This window comes from Microcaecilia unicolor, chromosome 6, assembly GCF_901765095.1.
Source record: "Microcaecilia unicolor chromosome 6, aMicUni1.1, whole genome shotgun sequence".
NCBI lineage: Eukaryota > Metazoa > Chordata > Amphibia > Gymnophiona > Siphonopidae > Microcaecilia > Microcaecilia unicolor.
In genome coordinates, this window is record NC_044036.1 from 156476128 (window position 1) to 156499538 (window position 23411).

Sequence of the window (23411 nt, forward strand, 5' to 3'; positions counted from 1 at the left end):
ATAGGAATATATGGGTGTCTCTAGCATTTAGCACATGCTAAAAATGCTAGTGTGCCTAAGTAAAAGGTCCCCTTAATGATTAACTGGCTTTCTTGAAAGGATTATATAACCTTTGGATGCATGGCTAGGAACAAAAACACACACTTATATATGCAATATCACAATTCTTCATGTACAGCTACAAAACAACCTTTTAGGGTGGATAATGTTCACAATGAGCTCCTTTTATTATCGACCAGATAGAAGAGAAGTTTTCAGTTTTGTCATAGTATAAGTTATCACAAGAACAAAATATAAGAAAACCACTGACACTGCATTGGGGGCTTATAGCCCATTTAGATATGTTACAACAAATGATAGATCTGCATTAAACCGAGGGCCCTGTTTACTAAGCCGCACTTGTTTTTAGTGTGAGCTAAAAATTAGTGCGTGCTAATGCTAGAGACACCCATAGGAATATATGGGGTGTCTTTAGCATTTAGTGTGCGCTAATTTTAGCGCATGCCAAAAATGCTAGCGAACCTTAGTAAACAGGGCCCCAAATATTTATTGTTATTTTGACTTTAAAAAAACCACTTGTCTCTCAAACATACTTAAAACAGAATGATCCATTTGTGTATCTAAAATTTAAACTCCTACAAAAGAGAGAAGGTGAAGATGTGATTCCATATGCTCCAAAGAAAGGAGAGTTTAAGTTTACTTCCATTGAATTTCAATATATTCCTTCTTTATAACACCAGGCTTCCCAAAGCAGATTACAACAACAGTTAAAATGAGCCCATCAGGAAAGAGGATATCTTCACTGAGATTTGGCCATATATTACTGCATTCTATAGAACAGCATAGAAAAATGAGCACAAAATACAGATGTTATTACTGCAGTTTCTACCAGCTACAATAATTTTTTAAGCTGTTTTAGTGGTTGTGAGAGAGTGAGGGTCATAGGGTTAGGCATCCCCAGAAACTCTCTCACTCTGAGGTTGCAATTCAACTGCTGCAGGACAGGGGGCACTAAACCTGGCATGCCAGAGACTGAACTGCAGAGGCAAATGAGAAGAATGTTGGGCTGGCTGGTCAGGAGGGCAGGGATTGACAGGGAGCGAAAAGTAAAAGTCCTCCTGCAGCTGAGAACAGACAGGCCCCAACACAGAGGTCTCAGGAGGACAGGCCCCAACACAGAGGTGTCATGAGCAGAGACAAGCCCTGATATAGAGGCTTCACAGAGAGAGCCAACCAGCATATGTGTTGTTTGAATGCTTCTAGTTGCTGTGATCTGGCTGAAGTAAGCCAATTGTTATTGAGGATTTTTAGCTGTGTGCTGAGGTCTAGTTAGGACCAGACTTGGAATACTGAGAGAATATGAGACTTTACCTTTGAAGCAACAGGTGCAATTGTAAATAAACACTCATTTGTTGATTGATATCCTTTGTCTGGTGGAGTTATTCCCAGAGACCCTCATACTGCTTGGCTGAGGTCTCACATTATGGTGGCAGTGGTGGGTTTGTGGCCCTGAGGCAGTCTCAGGGATTTCTAGTGGGTGTAGGGACCCCGGGTGCCCTAGTGCATGTGAGCTCTGTGCCCCTAGGTAAGGTGACCCTGGTGGTAGCAGGCGCTCAACCCGGTAGGGATGAGCTAAGGGGGAGGGTATGTGAGAGTGAGGGCCGTAGGACTAGTCATCCTCAGAAACTCTCTCACTCTGAGGTTGCAGGTCAGCCGCTACACGGCAAGGAGCACTAAACATGCTGTGTGGAGAGTGACACAGGGACAAAGTTTGTCCCCATCCCCCTGTCCCCGTGGGTTCTGTCTCTATCCCCACGGATTGTGTCCATCCCCGCAGGCCCTGTCTCTGTCTCCATCCCCACCCCATCCCCACCCCACACCGTAGGCTCTGTCCTCATCTGCAGAAGCCTTGAACAATTATTTTATATTTAAATATTTTTATTAAAGTATAAAAATGCAACTATTGTGTAAAAATTACAAATAGAAAATAATAACAGCGAGCAGCTATAATAACCCTCCTCACCACCACCCTCTACCCTTCCAACCCCAACAGCTGATTTCTACTACCCCAAGGAATCTTAGTCCACCATGTTAAAATGTCCAGGGGTACAAAATACAACCCGTTATGTATGCCCTAGAGGGGAGAAATATGCCCTATGAAGCACTGTTATGATTTTTTAATCTGTGGATGAATAAGTCATCAACAATCTCAGAATTCAGTCTAGCTCTCCTGTCTTCCACAGTCCTTCCTGCAGTAGAAGATGTCTTCTTAGAAGATGTGCTGGTAGCAGGATGTACAGGATCCCCCATGCAAGTTTTGCTAGTTGTTGCCAACATGTTTGCTTGTTTTTCAAAAAATCAAAGTATCATTGTCTGCATCATAAACAACAGTCCAGTTTATTAACAGGCTTCAAAGAATTAAATGACACTGGGACAAAGTTTGTCCCCATCCTCATGGACTCTGTTCCCATCCCCGCGAGCTGTCCCCGCAGTTACTGCAGATCTCCATCCCCGTGTCATTCTCTACTGCCCTTCCAAAGACTGAATTGCAGAGGCAAATGAGCAGAATGTTGGGTTGGCTGGTCAGGAGGGTGGGGCAAAAGGCAAAAACCCTCCTGCAGCTGAGAACAGATAGGCCCAGGGGTCTCAGGAGCAGAGGGGCTTCACAGAGAGAGCGAACAAAGAGAGAGGACCCCAATACAGAGGCCCAGGGAAGGTAGTGTGATCAAGCATATGAGTTGTTTGAATGCTTCTAGTTGCTATGACCTGGCTGAGGTAAGACAATTGTTACTGAGGATTTTGAGCTGTGTGAAGTTTGGCTAGCACCAGATCTGGTATACTGAGACAGAAAATAAGAGACTTTATTTTGCCTGTGAAGCAACAGGTGCAAATGTAAATCAATAAAATACTTATTTGCTGATTGATATCCCTTGTCTGGTAGACTTATTCCCAGAGACCCTCAAACTGCTATTCAATTTTATTTCATCATATTTATATCTAGATATGGAAAGCTTTCAAATAAATAAACTGTACAATAAATAAAATATAAATAAAATCCCTTATCCTCCACTTTTTAAGGTACTGCCTATCCAACTGGAACAGCTGGAGACTTTTTACAGATGGACCATGCATACTTAGGCAGTCCATTATTTTTTAATAAGCTTTTGCTATTGTTTTAGGTGAACTAAGACATTGGCAAGCTCCGCCTTAATGGCTGCAGCCCCCGTAATGGGCTAGATAGACCCATGCTGTCTCCTCATTCTAACCTTCTTGGCCAAAACACATCATAAACAATAAATAGCAGGTAACATCAGGAGCTGAGTTTGGTGTAATACTCCGTGCCCTTTTTTTTTTTGTGCTGAGAAACAAAGGTTCAGGGAATAGAATAAAGAGAAGTATCTTTTTTTTTTTCTCTACTACTGCAAGATGTCTTACAGCTTTCCAATGCTCATCCTGAGCTACTCTGCCACCAAACATCATCCACTCACTCATTACATTCTTCTAAGTTCCAACAGTAGAGGAGTGTGGTAGCCGTGTTAGTCCACTCTTAAGGTTATCAATAGAAATCAAACAAAATAAAACATGGAAAAGAAAATAAGATGATACCTTTTTTATTGGACATAACTTAATACATTTCTTGATTAGCTTTCGAAGGTTGCCCTTCTTCCTCAGATCGGAAATAAGCAAATGTGCTAGCTGACAGTGTATATAAGTGAAAACATTCAAGCATTACTATGACCGTCTGACAGGGTGGGAGGAGGGGGGTGGGTAGGAAGTATGCATGGGGACATCAAAGCATATCATTGATATTCTAACAGGATGGGTGTGGATAGGTGAGGGGTGGGTGATCAACAGAGACATACAGCTTTATGGTCAACATTTTACAGGACCAGGACACTGTACCAGTGACTTCACAGTGAGAATCCTGAAAGGTAACTTTAAAACCATACAAGAACGTAAGACCTTTGAAGTCAGAATGATTAAATATTTTAACACTCAACAGAAAGGACTTAACAAGGATCTGGGGTTCCTAGCCCATTATAAACCATAAATCTGTATGTCTCTGTTGATCACCCTCCCCTCACCTATCCACACCCATCCTGTTAGAATATCAATGATATGCTTTGATGTCCCCATGCATACCTCCTTCCCACCCCCATCCTCCCACCCTGTCAGACTGTCATAGTAATGCTTGAATGTTTTCACTTATAAACACTGTCAGCTAGCACATTTGCTTATTTCCGATCTGACGAAGAAGGGCAACCTTCGAAAGCTAATCAAGAAATGTATTGTTATGTCCAATAAAAAAGGCATCATCTTATTTTCTTTTCCATGTTTTATTTTGTTTGATTTCTATTGAAGTTCCAACAGAAAATTAATATCTCGTTTACCCCCTGTTCACTTTGCAATGTCAGTGCAGCTCCATAAACAAATGCACCCAGAAAACAGAATAGCGGCTTCCTGCTATTTTTTAATGGCATTTTTAAAATAGCTGCTTAACCATTTTGTTGCTGGTCTTTTATTCCTGCACAGGAGAGTGAGACTCTAGATACAGGTTTATCCCACCCCTGTTCAGTTCTGCAGAGTGCCTTGGGGGCTGGTGAAGGAAGTTAGATGTATGGTAGCCTAGAAGATCCATCTTCCAGCAGCCTAGTTCTCAAAACAATCGCTATAGTGATTCTCTGTATTGACAAAACTGCTGAAGTCTTCAGAAAAACCATATGTTTGGATTATTTTCTGTTGTTGAGCATGGAGAGCAAAGGACTCAGGCATCCATCTTGTGCAGCAGCTCAATAGCGTGCCCCCCCCCCCCCCCCCCCCCACAACATATAGTTAAGTCCTGCAACTCATTGCTGGAGCAAGAGGTAAAAGCAGTTAATGTGTCTAAACTTTTTTTAACTAGAGCTACATTCCTAGGTGTAAAGTCCATACACCATTGTTAAAGTGGACCTGGGGAGAGCCAGTGGTTATCCTTGGGAGTACGAAGTATGGAATCTTACCACTTTTATGGGATTCTGTCAGGTACTTGAAGCCTAGATTGGCCACTGTTAGAAATAGGATACTGAGCTAGATGGACCCTTGGTCTAACCCAGTAGGGCAACTCTTATGTTCTTATGGAAGGGAATATCTACACCTCAGCATTAAGCTAATGTGCAACTAGCTTTGCTCTCAGGCCCCATATCCCATATGGAAACTAGGGCATTATGGGGTTATTGTGGGGCTTAGAGAAGAGCACACAAGCCCCTGGTGTGCATAATGTTGACAAATACTGGCCTACTGCTCTTCATTACAGCCATGCCCTGTCTATAATTATATGCCTGCTAATGTGTCATGGCCCTACAATTGACTTCAATTTTAATTGTAAATAAAAGTAAGAAATCTATATTATTGTTCCTTTTATAGAAAACAAACAGACAAATTAAAAGGAAAACAGTACTGTAATTTGGAACCAGCCAATGACAGCTTTTGCCAGCCTGGATTGGCTGCTGTCGTGTACAGGATACTGGGCTCGACGGACCCTCGGTCTTTTCCCAGTGTGGCATTACTTATGTACTTATCATTTGACGTAAGAACATTATTTAGCCTCAGGAATCGTGTTACAGTGCTAACACCCCCAAAGCTCCCCTCATCTCCTTGCATTACTAGGATTTCTGTTCTGGCCAAGTTACAAAACAACAGGGGTGAAAGTGGAGCAAATTCCAAATGACCAAGGCAGACAAGGAGTAAGAGCAACGCAGAGAATGTAAAAACCAATGAATACTGGAGCTCAAAACACTGCATGCCTTATTCATTGGTTTTTACATTCTCTGCGTTGCTGATATACCCAAACCATATTGACCCCTGAAGAAGGCCTTCTGCCGAAACACGGCCCATGCAGGGTCATTTGGGTCAGCTTATTTTGGCGAATAAACGTTTTGGACGCTCTTACTCCGTCATTTGGAATTTGCTCCATTTGCACCCCTGTTGTTTTGTGCTTGCCTCTTTGTGAAAGTTGTGGGCTCCTTCTCCTCTTTGTTTGCCTGGCCAGTTACATTCACTTCCAACAATTCCAGTACCAATCCCAAAATTCACAGAATTCATTAATACAATCTAATTGTCTTCCCATCATTCAACTAGTAACTTTAAACGTGGTTTATATGTGGAAACTGGGTCTTATGAAATTGCATGCTGCACAATCTCCATATAGGCATTTCCAGGGGCAGAATTTGAGCAGAGCTGGAATCTATACACATCTTTTATAAAATATACATGTACACATATCAAGTACATACACACACCTTCTTTGGAGCAGGTGTAAATTTGTGCAAAAAAATTGCATACAATTGGGCCTCTTATACCCTGATACTATAAAGTTATGCACACAATTTATGTTTACCCCTGAATTCTATAAATGACGCTAAAAATTACATGTGCAAATTTGGGCACACACTCAATTTGCATATGCAATTTAATTGAACGAGCCAATCAGCACTGATCAATTATTGGTGCCAATTGGCATTAAGTAAAATTTATGCATGGATTCAAAAAAGGGGAACAGCAATGGGAGGGTCATGGGTGGATTGGGGGAACTCCCAGAATTGATGCGCACTGTTATAGAATGAAAGGGATCCGCACCTTATGTAAGGGTGGTGCAAATAGTTGCGCCTAATAGTTGCGGTTAATTTAATGAGCTGTTAATTGGATGTTAACAAGCAATAATTGCTGGTAATTGGCGTTAATTAGCAGTTATGGAACTACCCTTAGTCAGATTGTGGAACCTGTGCACACATAATCCATAGCACATAACTGCAATGAAATCCAGAGTTTAATTACATGTTTTCTTCACTCAACGTGTAATTAAACTCCGGAATTCGGTGTCAGAGAACGTAGTAAAAGCAGTTAGCTTAGCAAGGTTTAAAAAAAGATTTGGATGGTTTCCTAAAGGAAAAGTCCATAGACCATTATCAAAATGGACTTGGGGAAAATCCACTGCTTATTTCTAGGCTAAGCAACATAAAATGTATTGCACTGTTTTGGGATCTCACCAGGTACTTGTGACCTGGATTGGCCACTGCTGGAAACAGGATGCTGGGCTTGACAGACCTTCGGTCTGTCCCAGTATGGCAATACTTATGTACTTATGGTGTGGACCTGGGAGGGGCATGGGCAGGTCAGGGGTGTGCCTAGCACTTATGTGCACATGTTACAGAATACCTGCAGTTACATGCCTAGCTGCCTACAGTTAGGTGCATTTACACCAGCCTTTGAGCTACCATAAGTGCTCACGCCTATAAGGTAAGCACATAACTGTGGATTTATGCTAGTATTCTCTAATGGCAGTTACGTGCTTAACTGCTGTTACAGAATTCAGACTTAGCACGCATCATCCCAGCGTCTAAATGTAAGCGATCTTTTGAGAATTACCCCCTTAATGTGCCTCTTGTAGGGCTATGAAATCTTTAAAACCATGCAGCAGAAGAGCAAGTGACTGAATGCTCACCATTTCCAAGTTTAAGCCCCATGGCATCCTACCAGCTCTGGTTTTCAACACAGCGAAAATGTACAAATACATCTCATGCAGTTTTGTTTTTTTAAATGATGAAAACCAGGTATGTTAGGGAGCCATAAGTAACGAGCAGAAAACTATGGCAATGGTTCCTAGACCCAAACCACCCTGCTAACGAAATTCAAGGTTATGACCTCTGTTTAGGACAACTGTGGTAACCAATTATTGCTTAAATAGTGTAGTCTTAGATGTCACAGAACTGATAGCATCAGGTAAAGCATAATAGGTTAAATCTATCATATTAAATCACATTTCAAAAGTGCTCCTACCCTGAAAAGGAGGCAGGATGCATATAAAGGAGCTATCCAAGTGGACAGCAGGTTCATTTCCCTATTTTTCACTTCAGTGTTTGCATATCGCTTTCATGAAAAATTCTCTGCATGAAAACACTTTTTGGCAAATCGGGTGATTCTGTCTGTTTTAACATATACAGTTTGTCATGCAATACCGACTTTCCTCCTTATAGGGCTTTCACATTGCCTACATGGAATTCTAAAACTCAGGATCACACAATGAACACTACATCAATCTGGAAACATTGGAAAACAATCTATGGCTCATCTAGAATTTGTATTTTCGTAAATAACTCAGGGCCTTTTTTACAAAATGGTGCTACTCATGCTCGGTGCAGCAAAGGAGAGGAAGCCCATTCAATTCCTATAGGCTTCCTCTCATTTGCCGCGCAGGCTTTGTAAAAGAAGCCCTCAGACTGGAGATTTCTCGTAAGACTCAAGATAGCAGTAGTACTAAAGATCAATCACCCTTCTGCAATTTGATTGATCTCAGGAATTGGGCTGTTTTCACTTAAAAGATCCCTGAGAAATTTTCAGAGTATCAGAAGGCAGTCAATGAAATCACTTTTGTTCGACGTTAGCTGGGAAATCGGGTTTAGTCTACAATTGCTTCTTATTGTTCTCTGTGTTTGCAAGTGCTAAGAAGTCCAGAATGAGTTTGGCAGTTTTTCGGGGTCGTTCCACAACAACTGTGTGTCCACAATTCTCCAGAAGAACAACCTGACAGCCAGGGATGGCATTTCCTAAAATATCCGCTCCAGATACATCCAGAACCTAAATTCATAGGGGAAAAGGCAAAATACCAGTAGGATTAGTTGGCTCTTTCCTTCTGGACCAAAAATCAAATTTATTTAATTGCTTTCAGTTTTCACTTCCCAACTCATCCATCACCATTTAATTCATTGTCAAAGAGCTTTTCCTTTCTAAAAATTACAATCTGCCTTTTATTTTGAACAGTGTATTTGTATTTTTTTCTTTTGCAGCACCACAGTTTCCTTCGTATTGCTCGTTAAGATAATGCTCTCTGATCATTTGAAGTGTTTTCTTTCCAACATAAACATGTTTTACTTTACAGTAATCTAAAGACGGGTTACACAGACTAAATCGATATTTCATCTCTTGGCTAGATATGCTTAATACAAAAGAAGGTAAATCTGAACTCTTGGCCTCTGGCATGATTTCTGTGTGGTTCACATTGTACCATGTCTTTTAACACATAAAGTACTGGAATCTTGCTGGTTGATAGGGATGGTGTGGGAAAATGTTTCAGGTTTGTTTGTTTTTTTTCTGAGGCATTTTCAGACTGACATTTTTTTTGTTTTTTTACACATTCGTGTTGATTAATATATGTTAATATATGGTTGTGTGCATGTTAATTCACAGGTCACGAGCATTAAATTTAAAGCATGTTAATGGATCAAATGTGCATTAAAATGCACACCTTATTAGTTGAAATCAAACCACGGGCTCCTTTTGCAAGCCCTATATTTGACCAGTTTTCTAACTGTCCACACTGGGGCGTCTACATGTTGTTTTTATCCATAGATTTTACTCCTGGTCTCCAAGAGCAAATACATGCACATCTTCAGTTTGAAGATTGCCATGAATACTTCAAGGCTACAGCCATCTACACCTACTTTTGGCACAGTTCATTGGATTTTCATGGAAAAATTATGAACGTAGATTTGAAGATATAATCTACGGGCTCTGCCTTCTGACACTGCCAAAAACACACGTCCCCTAAGGGTGACCGACAGTTTGCATGTTGAAGAACACTGCTCATATTTTTAACCGCATTAAGGGAGGGCATTTTTCAGATGGGAAAATTCTGTAACTTGGCACCTCAGGTTAGGGCTTCAATGCCGTGTGCTGAGTACTAATTCTGTAACAGCATCTTGGCACCTAGATTCCATTATAACAGGAGTTCTCAACTCAGTCCTTGGGCTACACCGAGCCTGTCTGGTTTTCAAGACATCCACAATGAATATGTATGCAAATCTAGCTCATGAATACTCATTGTGGATATCCTGAAAACTGGACTGGATTGGTGTGTCCTGAGGACTGGGCTGAGAACCCCTGCATTATAGGATAGTAGCATGAAAGCAATCATGTGGTGTCCGGAATCTCGGAACTTGGTTTAACACTGAATATAACAAATCATTGCCAAAGGTCACGGTAATATCGACTCCCCAGGGACATGGAATGCTGCAGTTAGGTAATGACCCAATCTGCCATTTCCAGCATCATACTGCGCCAGATTGCCACCGAGGCAGTATCTGGGTCCACCCATGACTGTAGTATGCATTTTTAAACAAAAATAATATAGTTAACAGTAAAACATTACATTGAGCATCCGAGAGCCCCATCCTCCAGAAGGGCCCCCTATCCCCCATAAGCAATACACAGTATGACCGTTCAATATAACACTGTATAGTGCGTTTGATAGGATGGACAGAGGGGAGGTGGGGTTTAAAACATTTCAAAATATTCAGAAGTTGGGATGAAAGTTTGTTTGATGTATGTTTCCCTTCATTTTTACAATGTGTTAGATGAAACTGTGTTAGAGGTTTTTGAGTCTGTTTTGTGACTGGCTTTTGGTTTCAATAAAGATATTATAAAAAAAAAAAAAAAAAGAATAGTAGCATAAGTCAGCATTGATGTACCTACATTTAGGTGCACCCACTTACATCAGGTCTGTGGCTGTTGTAATTTGGCGTGCCTCAGTGCGCCATGCAGTACGCAAAACTTACAGTATTCTATAAGGTGTGGCAAAAGAAAGCACACGCATGGCCCACCCAAGCTCCACCCACATGTACGCTCCTTGCAGTAATGTTCATTAGCACTTAGTGTGCTTGCATGCATAAGTGACGATTAAGGCACCATCGCGTCTGTGCGCAAGTCGTGTGTAACTGCGCATGCCTTATTTATGTGCGTGTGACTCGATGTTTACCTGAGTACATGTATTAATTCAAATGTATGTCACCTGATTTCAACACAAAACTCAAAAGCAGTTTACAGAATTAAAAGTTAGTTAAAAATCAATAAAAACAGGCTATAAACAAGACAGTCAACAAAATAAATAAGTAAGTAACTAGCTTCAAAAACAGTACTGTTACTTCCAAGGCACATCAAACAATAGTAGTTATGGCTCCTGTCCTGCCGCAAGCTTACATTTTCCAGAAACAAGCATCAACTGGCAAGTCTGCCTCACACATACCTGATCTTGTTTTCCCCAGATTATTTGAGTCGGCATCACAATCTTATCCATATTTTCCTGAAGTGCATAGCGCGACTTCTCGTTTAATAATTCGAAAAACACTTTTCAGTAAAGAAAAGACAGAAATTAGGCAAGGCACACTGGAGAATTCTCATTTGAAACTAACCACTACACTCTCGAGGATGCAGCCTAGCTTCACAGTTCTTCCTTTACCTTTATGGATTGTATTTTAGGATGGATTATATTGCATGCTATTTTATGGTTTAACTTTTTTATTGATGTCACGATGCACAACATTTAAGTGTCGATAAACATATACCAAATATAAAGCTATGCAGTCCTTAACAAAACATTTGGATAAAGTGTCATCAAACTTTTACATGAACTTCCCCCCCCCCTTCCCCCCCCCCCCCCCCCCCCCCCCCCATACCCTCCTTGTGACACGCTCTTTGGGCATCAATGTGAACTCAGTCTCTTCGAACATAATTTATTAAGAATTAGGCTTCTACCTTGCTGCGTGAGTTTGGCTATATAGGGACTCCAAATCTTAAGAAATTGAGTTTTTCGTTTGAAGGAGCCTTTGGCCTCCTGCGCTTCCCAAGTCAGTAGTTGGTGCACTTGGTTGCGCCAATGCCAGAATTTAGGGCTATCCGGAACAGTCCACTTTTGCAAGATACATTTTCATGCTAGCAGACAAAGCTTTCTACACAGCATAACTTCATCCGCTTTTAGCCCCCTGAATGCGCCAGGACAGTCCAACACCACCTGCTTGGGCGTGCCTTGCACTTGACTCGGCATCAGCAGGGAGAAAAAAGCCACCACCTGATCCAAAAACATCTTATAACCCCACATTCCCATAACCCATGGTATAACGTGTTATGAGATAAATTAACATTGCATGCTATTTTAAATCTCTTGCTATGAGCCATTTTTTCTTGTCAACTGCTGGAAACGGTGGGTTATTAATGTTTTTTTTTTTATTGAAATGACATTTTAAAATCTCTTTTGCTATTCCAGCATATATGTTTGATTTGTTACTTTTAAAAGTTGTGGTGAGTTTATGCTGCTCATGTTGGTGGACAGGGCTAACCCTGGGGCAGTAGGAAAAATGTTTTATGCAGTTTAAGTTAACCCACAATACTGGCAAGCAAGTGTAGGTTAACTTTAAAAAAAAAATGCAAAAAACGTGCAAAGATTAATAAGCTTCAAAGTAATGTAGTTATCAGTTCTACAAAAACATAACATGCTCGGTTCAGCTCGAAGCTTCAAAATAAAGTACTTAGCTTGAATACAATCGTCTATCCTGCACTCACATATCTCACTGTAGGTAATCCCCCGGACTGACGGTGGCCAGCATTTCACTCCAGCTTAATTGAGCAATGCTGCTTCAGGGTCCAAGTGGTAAAGGAAAAATGACAGCGTCTCAGCTCAACATCGCTGTCCGACAAGATATTGACCGAAGTACAGGTCATTTTGATCAACCACAGCTCTTTAGACCTGTTGGTCAGGAGCTCCTTGAGGCTTTTGCCTTCCATTAAATATAACGTGCTTTTCTATGCACATGCACTTCCTTGCCATTATTGTGGGTCACCTGTGCTGTTTGTGTTTTAAGATTTTGGACTTTATTGACTCCACATCCACCTAGCTTGTTGTTATGCAGTTTAAGTTAGCAATACAAAATGAGCCTCCTATTTATCCATTCTGATTTATATTTCATTCCTAAAGGAGATATTTCTAAAGTTTAGTGACCCCCCCTCATTATGCATTCAAGTCCATCAGGGGCAGAACTGTATTGACCATCATCAGAAACCCATTCAACTATTGCACCAGCACAAGTACTGTATAAATTTGGCACAAACTGCTGTAGTGTGGTCTCATAGGAAGGTACGTCACAAGCTGGAAAGTGGCCAAAAGGTTCACCCTTTACATTTCAAACTAACAAAATTGTAAGAGAAAATGGAAGGAAGCAACAGATGGGCTACCATTTTGTAAAATCTAGATACTGCTTCACTACTGGCTCCTGTGTATCATATTATATTTATCCATGGTCACATTCATCACAAAAGCAAACTTACATTTTCTGTAAAATTCATTATGTGGAATGCGTTCATCTACAAGGCCTTGCAGGATCTAAAATAAAAAAAAAAACCCAAAAACAAAAGTGTTTGTAAAGGTTGGAAGATGCAACCAAAGTGTACCATATAGAGAATGACACTGTCCCTGCCCCGTCTCCGTGGGCTCTGTCCTTATCCGCACAAGCTTCGAACACTTATGATTTTATATTTAAATTTTGTTATTAAAGCATAAAAAGGAACAATATTCTGTATTTTATAAATCACAAATAGAAAACAATAATAAGAAACAACTGAAATACCCCCTTCTACCCTTCCAACCCCAACAATAGCTGACTTCTACTATACCAAGGAAACCTAATCCACCCAGGGGTACAAAATACAACCTGTTCTGTATGCCATAGCGGGAAGAAATATGCCCTATGAAGCACTGTTATGATTTTTTAACCTGTGGATGAATAAGTCATCAACAGTCTCAGGATTCAGTCTAGCTCTCCTGTCTTCCACAGTCCTTCCTACAATAGAAAATGTCCTCTCAGAAGATGTGCTGGTAGCAGGAATGCACAGGATCCCCCGTGCAAGTTTTGGACAGCATTTTTGCTTGCTTTTCCAAAACATTGTTGTCTTCATTAGAGAATGAGATGGGGACACACATAACGAAGCTACTCAGAGCTATAATTGTCCCATTCAAAGAGGGTTCCACTAAGTCTATACAGACACATCTGGATTCCATGCATGACTTGTTTCAAACCCTTCAGGTACATTCTGATTTGGCTCAACGGGCTTTACTTAAATGGACATTCCATGAAGAGTGTCATGCCTATCTTAAAGCAGTAAGCACAGACAATCCTGATTTGCTCATTGTGGAGCAGGCTTTAATAAAGCGCCACGGGTTATTTGCAAATTCCGGACAAGCCCCCATTATACAGGTACTTCTATATCAGATAATCACTAAATAGCAATTATTCTGGACTCATTTGCTAAGGATATGAGAATACCTAATTGGTCCTTAGGTTCCAGTCAAAGAAATAATGTCAAAGTGGAAATATATTACTTATTATAGATATAAAAACAACAATGTGGCAAAATGCAAAGCAGGTTACAAAACTGTACACTACCCAAAATATACTGATTATTACACCGTTATATGAAAATATGTATGTAACTATATATAACCACACAACTATAATATACCCTGAGCAAAGATTACCACTAACAGCAAAATTAGGCTAATGACCATAAGCCCTGAGTCCACCAATCAGCTACAGGCAAAACAACCAAAGCTAACTAAATCCGAGCTGAAGAGGAAAAATTCCTCAAAGCTCACCCTTGTGGTCTGTATCTTTTTTTTTTTTTTTTTTTATTTATTTAAATTTTTCAATTACATCAAGTATTATATCTTGAATACAGATAAAGACGATTTAGTGCCTTAAAGAAATTTTTTTTTTTTTTTTTAGAATATAAACTTTATGGAAATAAGTATAATTAACAAAGAAACCATTACTCGTCTATAGTCCACAATACTAGGGGATTATCACAATTTTCAGGAAATCAAATAAGATTTTTAGAAACCAACTTCTAAATCAAAACATGAAGGCTAGTATAAGCATTCCAGGCAATATAAACTATTTATGGGATTGAAGTTGTTAGTATCCCTGGTAATGGAAGCTGTGAGTCTCTCAGCTTTGCTTCTAAAAAAAGAGTTCAATTGGTTTGCCTCAAAAAATACATATTTAATTGAATTTAATTTTATCACGCACTTGCAAGGAAAGTTCAGCCAAAATAGTGCTCCAAGTTGCATTACCTTTGGTCTCAGTTTAAGAAATTCTTTTATTTTCTTTTGCATTATTCTTGAGACATCAGGATACATTCTAATTTTACACTCTAGGAAATCTGGTCTTTTATTCAAAAAGAATTGTTTAAGTATCCAGTCTCTGTCCGGTTGAAGTATGAAAATCACTTTAAGTGTAGCGGTTGTTAGGCCCACATTGTCTCCTTCAATAATTTGAGTCAAATTTAAATCCAAAGATTGGGCATTTACTTCCTCTCTTTGTACTAGGTCTTTCTTCCGAGATGGTTCTATATAGAAAATCTTTGAAATTGGTGGATGTGATTTTTCTGGGATTTTTAGAACCTCTGTTAAATACTGCTTGAAGGTTATCAATGGAGAAATAGCAACCTGCTTAGGAAAGTTTATCAGTCTGAGGGCATTTGAACGTTGGTAATTCTCTAATATTTCAATTCTATTTTGAAGATGTAAATTTTCCTTAATTAAATTAACTTGTATTTGTTGAGAATTTTTGATTACTGAAGAGTTAGTTTCCACATCTTTGCCCAAGGATTTTAATCTCATGTCCATTTCCACAATTTTTTCATTATCAGATATGAATTTCTTATTTAACTGAATAAATTTTTGAGTAAATGAGGCTTCTAAACCTACAAGTGCTTCCCAAACGTTATTTGTTGAGGCTTTCCAGGTAAAAACGACTTACTTAGTATATCCGTTATAGGAGTTGAAGTTAAAGCTGGTTGACCTCCCACTGCTCCACGTTCTTCCGCAGGGACAACCTCTCCTCCACTCCCTTCTGCTGTATCCACAGCAGGGTTCGCCGGCGTCTCAGGCGTCGACTCAGCACCCGCGCCAGGAAACCCCGTCGCGTCCTGCGCATCGAGGGGTCTCCGGTCCGAGTTCAGCGCCATAGCCGGCATGGGAGGAGGAATCCTCATCTCGGGGCTAAAAGATGTCTCCTGTTCAAGCTGGGGAAACGGCAGACCTCTCCCTAATCCCTCCAGCAGCGAACCAGTCCCCGTCGGTGTGCCCGGTAAAAGGAAGCGATCCATTGTTCCAACTCCAGGTAAAAGGGGAGTAGCGGGACCTCCTCGCGATTTACCTCTCCTTTTAGGCATCGTTTAGGAAACTCAATCAAAGGCAAAAAAAAATCAAGAGTAAGAGCGGTTAACAGCGGAGCTTTCTTCCGTGCTTCCTACTTAGCCGCCATCTTGAATCCCTTGTGGTCTGTATCTTTGGAGTCCAGATGGTGATGAACAAGATTCTCCTTCAGGCTCTAGCAGGTCACTTCACTCTGCAAGCCGTAACAGCTCCATAATAGTCCAAGGTCCCTGCTCTGTGCAGCTGGTTACACAGTTCATAGAAAGCCACAGCCACTTCAGAACTTTACTTCATGCAGTGCTCAGCACAGAGTTCAGTTCACAGGTGTTTGGGGCAAATTAGTCTCTCTATCTCCTCTGAGAGAGATGCATGCACCATGAAATCGCTTTCTCTTCTGCTCTTATTCCTCTCCCTCATGTCTCACATTGGCACCACCCTTTGGCTCCAGCAGGTGACAAACAGACCAATCACTAATCGTGTACCTCCATCCAGCATAGTATCCACAGTCATGACAATGACCGGCCTTGTAGACTTGCAGTTAGAACATCTTATCGGAGGTAGGCTGGAAGTACCAGTGACACTGTCCCTGAGAAATGCTCTCCTCCATGTATTCTCAGGAGATAAACTGGAGATAAGCTGCAGGACAGCGGATCCTTGGTGCCAAGAAGTAACTTTCCTTGTAAAATAGCTGGTTCATGAATTCAGGCCTAAGGCTGCAGAATCCATATTTGTTTCAGGAAAAGATGGTTCAGACCTAACCAGCAAAGGTGAGACAGCAGGAAAAGACCCTTACAGGTTGTAGCAACTGTTTACTGATGACACACTATCAAGTACAAGCAGTCAGCAGTAAATGTGCCTCCCTCCCCAAACCCAGAATAACAGTTATATGATTCCAGACCTAACACAGTATCCTGCACAGGGTCAAGTCCTTGCCCTAGTAAATTAAATCATTCAGCCTTTGCATCTAAAGGCATTTTATTAGTTCCTAAGTCTGAACACCTGGATTCGCTTTTTGTCTGGCCCACTGCCAAAGCCTAAAAAACCCATAGCAATGCATAATGAGAGGAGGGGGTGAATGTCTTATCCTCCTGGGTGATGAAGTATAAGGAAGATAATCATTTAGAAACCACAGCACACTGATCTGGTTTTGTATCACTGCCTAGTAAAACAGAAATTAGAAGGATAATATTCAAGCAATAATATTCAAGCAAGCAGCCTTGTTTTCGGAAGGTTTTCTCCCAATCTGGATCTAGTGGGGGGGGGGGGGGGGGGGGGGGGGAAGAACTCTTGAAAATCAGCCCCAGGTGTGGATGCCAGGAAACCCTTGGAAATGTTACATTATAGACCATCTTTCTTTCTCTCAGGCCTTCATGGAACTTCGACAGGTTGAATTCTCTGTGCGCTAAGCTGAAATCCAGCTTTTGGCATTACCTCACATTTTCTTCTACCTTTTAATCTGAAGATCAGCTCCAAGGGAAATACTCCAGAGTTCCTGTCTTCTCACAATGGAGCAACTCATTTTCCACTACGTTTTCTACAATTAATCTCTGGTCTATTTCAAACTAGTTACAACTTTCATATTTTATGCCTACCATCAAGGTTTTCTAGATGTGCCATGACATCCCAGTTCAGTTCCAAACAACTTTAGGGATCTCCAGTAAGAGACTGAAAGTGAATTAAGAAAAAATACCATTTTGCAGATGGAAGTGTGTGTAATGTTTTTTTTTTTTAATTCTAACTATTCCTATTTTCAGTGGCCTTTAGGCTGTGAAATATGGAGATGTAGATAAATGAGGCACAGGAGTAAGTCTCTGTGGGACACAGCTAAATATCTTCTCTTCTAGCCAAGCCAAGCCAAACTTCTGTTTATCAGGATGAGAAAAACTGAGCAACTGATCAGATCTAATGTTAGCATTTGTCCATTCATATGACTTGGGATTTTGAGGACTACAGCAGTGGTTCCGAGACCTGTACTGGGGACCTCCAGCCAATCAGATTTCTAAGCTGTCCATAATGAATATGCATGAGGAATTTGCATGTAATGGAGGTAGTGTGTGCAAATTTATCTCATACATATTCACTGTGGATAGCCTGACAACCAAACTGACTGAGGGTCCCCAGGACAGATTTGGGAACCAGTTAACTAGAGGCCTGAGAGCTCAAAAGAACTGATCTGAAGACTAAGCAGATGCTCGCAAAGCTAGAGATTCCATTCAGGATTGGTCCTGCAGAATCTAGGCATAGAACAGAGGGAGCCCCCTACAGGAATAAGGATAATAGTGCACAGTAATGAACATAGGAAATCAAAGGGCTGTCATTTCATTTTACAGACCTGTAGCCACTACATGTTACCCTCTAAAACCAATTTGAATGGTTTGTACCGCTCTGGGCACCTACTGCTTAATACTGCCTCATTTTCTTTTTATACTGGAGCTCAGGCTTGTGTTTTGATGTGTATCTACGTTAATAATAACTTATTCCACACTGCGCCAACTACAGCAAAAAAATACGATACATGCCTCCAAAATGCTGATTTACCTGCTGGGGTACCTTGAAACGTACGTATGAGCACAGCTTCAACATCTCCTCCATATCTTGTGGGGTGGATGGAATCAGAGGGATCCTGTGAAAATTCTCAGACGCCTTCAGTTCCAACAGCTGCTTTATAAACTCACTGTCATTTGGACATTTCACACCTAAGCAGTTAGATCATGAGAAAAAAAAATATATATATCTATGCGCATTCTGTTGATGTCATGCACTGCCTCAAGAGTCTAAAAGTTATATATATACACAATATTGAACATATTTAAAACATGAATTAACAATGGTGCAGGTGTAGCGAAGGGCGACGAAAATGATAGCGGGGATGGGACGACTTCCCTATGAAGAAAGACTAAGGAGGCTAGGGCTTTTCAGCTTGGAGAAGAGACGGCTGAGGGGAAACATGATAGAGGTATATAAAATAATGAGTGGAGTGGAACAGGTGGATGTGAAGCGTCTGTTCACGCTTTCCAAAAATACTAAGACTAGGGGGCATGCGATGAAACTACAGTGTAGTAAATTTAAAACAAATTGGAGAAAATGTTTCTTCACCCAACGCATAATTAAATTCTGGAATTCGTTGCCTGAGAACGTGGTGAAGGCGGTTAGCTTAGCAGAGTTTAAAAAGGGGCTAGACGGTTTCCTAAAGGACAAGTCCATAAACCGCTACTAAATGGACTTGGGAAAAATCCACAATTCCAGGAATAACATGTATAGAATGTTTGTACATTTGGGAAGCTCGTCAGGTGCCCTTGGCCTGGATTGGCCGCTGTCGTGGACAGGATGCTGGGCTCAATGGACCTTTGGTCTTTTCCCAGTGTGGCATTACTTATGTACTTAAATAAAGGATGTTGTACACAAATCACTGTTAAACGAAGGCGGTACTGGATGAAGAGCATGAGTGACAGCCGTGCTCCAATAAGCTGGCAAATGAAAAGCTTTAAATAAAAAAAGGATTAACAGCAATATACTCGCCACTCACTACTGTAACCCTGCATATTCTTTAAAAAATTCAATACTCCTTGGCATTTGGGAGGGGGCATGGGCCCAAAGTGTGTGGGGGGGGGACACATTTTGCCCCACCTCCCTCGACCCCCGCCGTAAGACCACATACCTGGGCTGGCGAAGGCCCCCAAGCCCTGCTAGCAGAAGCTTTCCTGTGGCGATATTTGCTGCCTGCCCTGCTTTCCTGCCCTAGCTTGCATGCTCGTTTTAATACTTTGTATTTGTTATATGAATATTGCTCATGTTTGATTTATTCTTACTGTATTCCGCCTTGAGTGAATTTCATCAAAAAGGTGGTAAATACATCTGGCTCCATGGCATCTTCACTTTAATTCACAGAGTTTGATTGGTTAAGATATATAATCTTGTAGTGGTCACCTCCTGTATGATGATAGTCTTTTTTTGAGGAGGGGGGTTGGTAGAGGTTTTTCTTTATGGCTGTTCAGACAAACTGTCACTAATCTTATTTTTCTTGTAAGGTGTCTGTTAGATATAGAGGCGTATTTTCAAAGCATTTAGACTTACAAAGTTACGTGGAGGGGCATTTTCGATATGACGTCTAAGTCTGACTTTGGATGTTTTGCTCAAAACATCCAGAATTCAGGTGGCAAATACAGTCATTTTTGAAACAGCAAAATGTCTATCTTTTTTTTTTTTTTTCAAAAATGGTCACGTACTAGATGTTTTTATGCTCTGTGCATTTATCTTTTTCGTCCATTTTTGGGGGAAAAAAATCCAAGTGAAAAACACACAAATTCAAGCCATTGGGATGTATGGGCAGCATTCTTAGTAGACTGGCCAAACAGCCATTCCAGCAGAGCAGTGGGGCACCCTATGGGGCAATGCAGTGAACTTCACCTAAAAGCTCCCAGGTACACATCTCACCCTTACCCCTTTTGTTGTACAGTGAGCCTTCCAAAACACACTAAAAACTGTACCCAACTATACACCACTACAATAGCCCTTATGTCTGCAAATGTCTCCTATGTATGGTTACAGTAGATTTGTGGTGTGCTGACATTACACCACAAGTGTAACAGTTAAGAGTGGGTTATGGGTCTGTATTACCTTCTCCACAGTGCACTGCACCAACCACTAGGAACCTCCAAGGACCTGCTTTCTGCTCTAATAGGCCTGGCATTAGCACCTGAGGCTGTCATACAGGCTGGTATGTACTGTTTATTTCACATCTTTGGGGTGGGGGGTCATGCCTTTATTCCTCCATTGGTCATCTGGTCATTTAGGGCACTTTTTGTGGCTTAGTTGTTATTAAAACAGGTACCTCAAAACGTCTTAGTTTTCGTCCTGGACATTTTTGTTTTGTTCTATTATGGTAGAAAAATGTCCCAGTGTTAGGAATGCCCTAATTCCACCCTTAACATGCCCCCTTGCGATTTGGACGCACTGCAGACAAAATGCATAGATAAACATCTGCAAAATAGGTCGTGAAAATAGCAATGTGAATGTTTTGGCAAGCAAAAAGTCCAAAAGCGGTTTCAGGCCACTTTTTAAACATTTTTTGAAAATGAGCCCCATAATAACCTAAGGAACTTTGTAAGTCTAAGTGCATTGAAAATGAGCCCCATAATATATGAGGGAGGGAGAACTTCGATGTAAAAGGGGATGGACAAGTCTTCAACAAATGATTGAGAGGCTTTAGAGGGGTTGAAGACACATTTCAGGGCGGAGGGATGGGAAGGGGGGCAATATTGTTTCCACCACCTGTGTAATGGAAATAAATAGCCAAGCTGGGTGATAACACAGGGGGGAACAGGGTTGGAAGAAATTGGGCAATGGGAATTGTTTAAGGGAAATATACTGGACATAATAGGATGTGCTGATGTTTTGTTTTACCAAATAAATGGGAAAAATGTATACGGAGGCACTGTAAAGAGATGACAACATTAGAAGTTGTATATTGGATATTTTTGACTGTTTCAAATTTTTCAATAAAAATTTAAAGTAAAAGAAAAAGAAAATGAGCCCCATAGTAATAGTATAAGTCAGGGGTTCTCAACCTGGTCCTCAGGGCACACCCACCCAGTCAGATTATCCACAATGAATATGCATGACAGAAATCTGCATGCACTCCCTCCACTGTATGTAAATCTATATCATGCATATTCACTGTGGATATGTTAAAAACCAGACTGACTGGGTGTGTCATAAGCACATAAGCACCACCATACTGGGAAAAGACCAAGGGTCCATCAAGCCCAGAATCCTGTCTCCTACAGCGGTCAATCCAGGCTTCAAGAACCCTGCAACCCCCCCCCCCCAAAAAAAAAAAAAAAAAGGACTTTTCACTCAGGAATCTGTCCAAACCCCCCTTAAACTCCGTAAGGCCAGCTGCTGTCACTACATTCTCCGGCAACGAGTTCCAGAGTCCAATTACACGCTGAGTAAAGAAAAACTCTCCTATTTGTTTTAAATCTACCATATTCTAGCTTCATCTTGTGTCCCCTGGTTCTATTGTTGTTTTGAAAGTGTAAACAAACGCTTCACATCTGTCCGCTCTACTCCACTCATTATCTTGTAGACTTCTATCATATCACCCCTCAGCTGCCTTTTCTCCAAGTTGAACAGCCCTAACCTTCTTAGTCTTTCCTCATAGGGAAGTCGTTCCATCCCTTTTATCATTTTCGTTTTGAGGAATGGGTTGAGAACTTCTGGTATAGCTGGTAGTTGGGAAGAACGACTGCCGCTTATGACTTTTTTCACTTTTTAAAAATTATCTTTCCTGTTACAATTGTGTTGCCTGTATTTGTGGGCACTGTGATCATTATCAGAATCTGATAATCATGGGTGTATTTTTGGAAATGCAATTATCTTATCTAGACTTTTTGTTGAGATTGTTATATGTGTTGATTTATTGACTGAACAAACAAGCTATAAAAAATTATATTTGTAAACATAAAAATAAGGAACCAAAGCTCACCTGCGGGACAGATGAGAGTCAAGCTGCAGATATCAGATGGATACCGAGCTGCATACACTCCTGCCACATTTCCGCCCATCGAAGTGCCAACGAGATGAAAGGGCTTCCGGTTCAGTTTAGTAGATTCAACAAACTAAAAGAAAAGAGATTTTCACCGAGGGCCATGCCCTTCAGGAAAGACACCCTTTCACCAAACATTTGGACCAGGGCTGGATGTTAGAAGCAATTTACTACAGAAACTCCTGCCTCACCAGCTAACATTCCCTGACCCCAACCCAGTTGCAAACTGGTTGTGATCTGTATCAAAAGTGAACAACAACTGTCACAACTTCTATGTGTAAGTATGCATACTAAAAAGGGTAGTTCTGTAATCTAGACCAGGGGCATAGCTAGGTGGGGCCATGGGGGCATTGGCCCCCGCAGATTTAACCCTGGCTTTCATCCCTCCCCCCCCGCCGCCACCAACCATCCCCTGCCACATTCGAGCCCCCCTCCCACCGCCGCCGTCAGGTACCTTTGCTGGCGGGGGTTCCCAACCCCCGCCAGCCGATGTTCTCCTCTTCAGTGCCGGTCTCCGGCGAACCGGCACGTTGCTGATCTGCCTTCTGTTTCTGACGTGAGTCCTGATGTCAGTACTCACGTCAAAAACAGAATCCAGATCAGCAACGCGCCGGACTCGGAGACCGGCGCTGAAGAGCAGGACTTCAGCTAGCGGGGATTGGGGACCCCCGCCAGCAAAGTTACCTGGCAGTGGAGGGGGAGGATTGGCGGCAGCAGCACTTGGGGGGGGGGGGGCTAAAATGTGCCCCCTCACCTTGGGCTCTGGACCTCCTCCTGCCAAAGTCTGGCTACGCCCCTGATCTAGACACCTGCATTTACACACTCCCTTGTGCATATAAATGTACA

The 23411-nt window shown here is 41.4% G+C and overlaps 1 protein-coding gene across 1 annotated transcript in view; it reads right to left on the bottom strand.

Moving 5' to 3' along the window:
* Nucleotides 1-23411, bottom strand: part of ABHD6 (abhydrolase domain containing 6) — a 51998-nt gene that overhangs the window by 5913 nt on the left and 22674 nt on the right. The window contains exons 5-9 of the mRNA XM_030206568.1: nucleotides 22506-22638; nucleotides 18557-18714; nucleotides 13132-13186; nucleotides 11057-11157; nucleotides 7999-8613 (exon numbers count right to left, since the gene is read on the bottom strand). Of these exons, the coding sequence (XP_030062428.1) occupies nucleotides 8440-8613; nucleotides 11057-11157; nucleotides 13132-13186; nucleotides 18557-18714; nucleotides 22506-22638 (621 nt within the window). The 3' untranslated portion in view covers nucleotides 7999-8439. The remainder of the gene's footprint in view (nucleotides 1-7998; nucleotides 8614-11056; nucleotides 11158-13131; nucleotides 13187-18556; nucleotides 18715-22505; nucleotides 22639-23411) is intronic.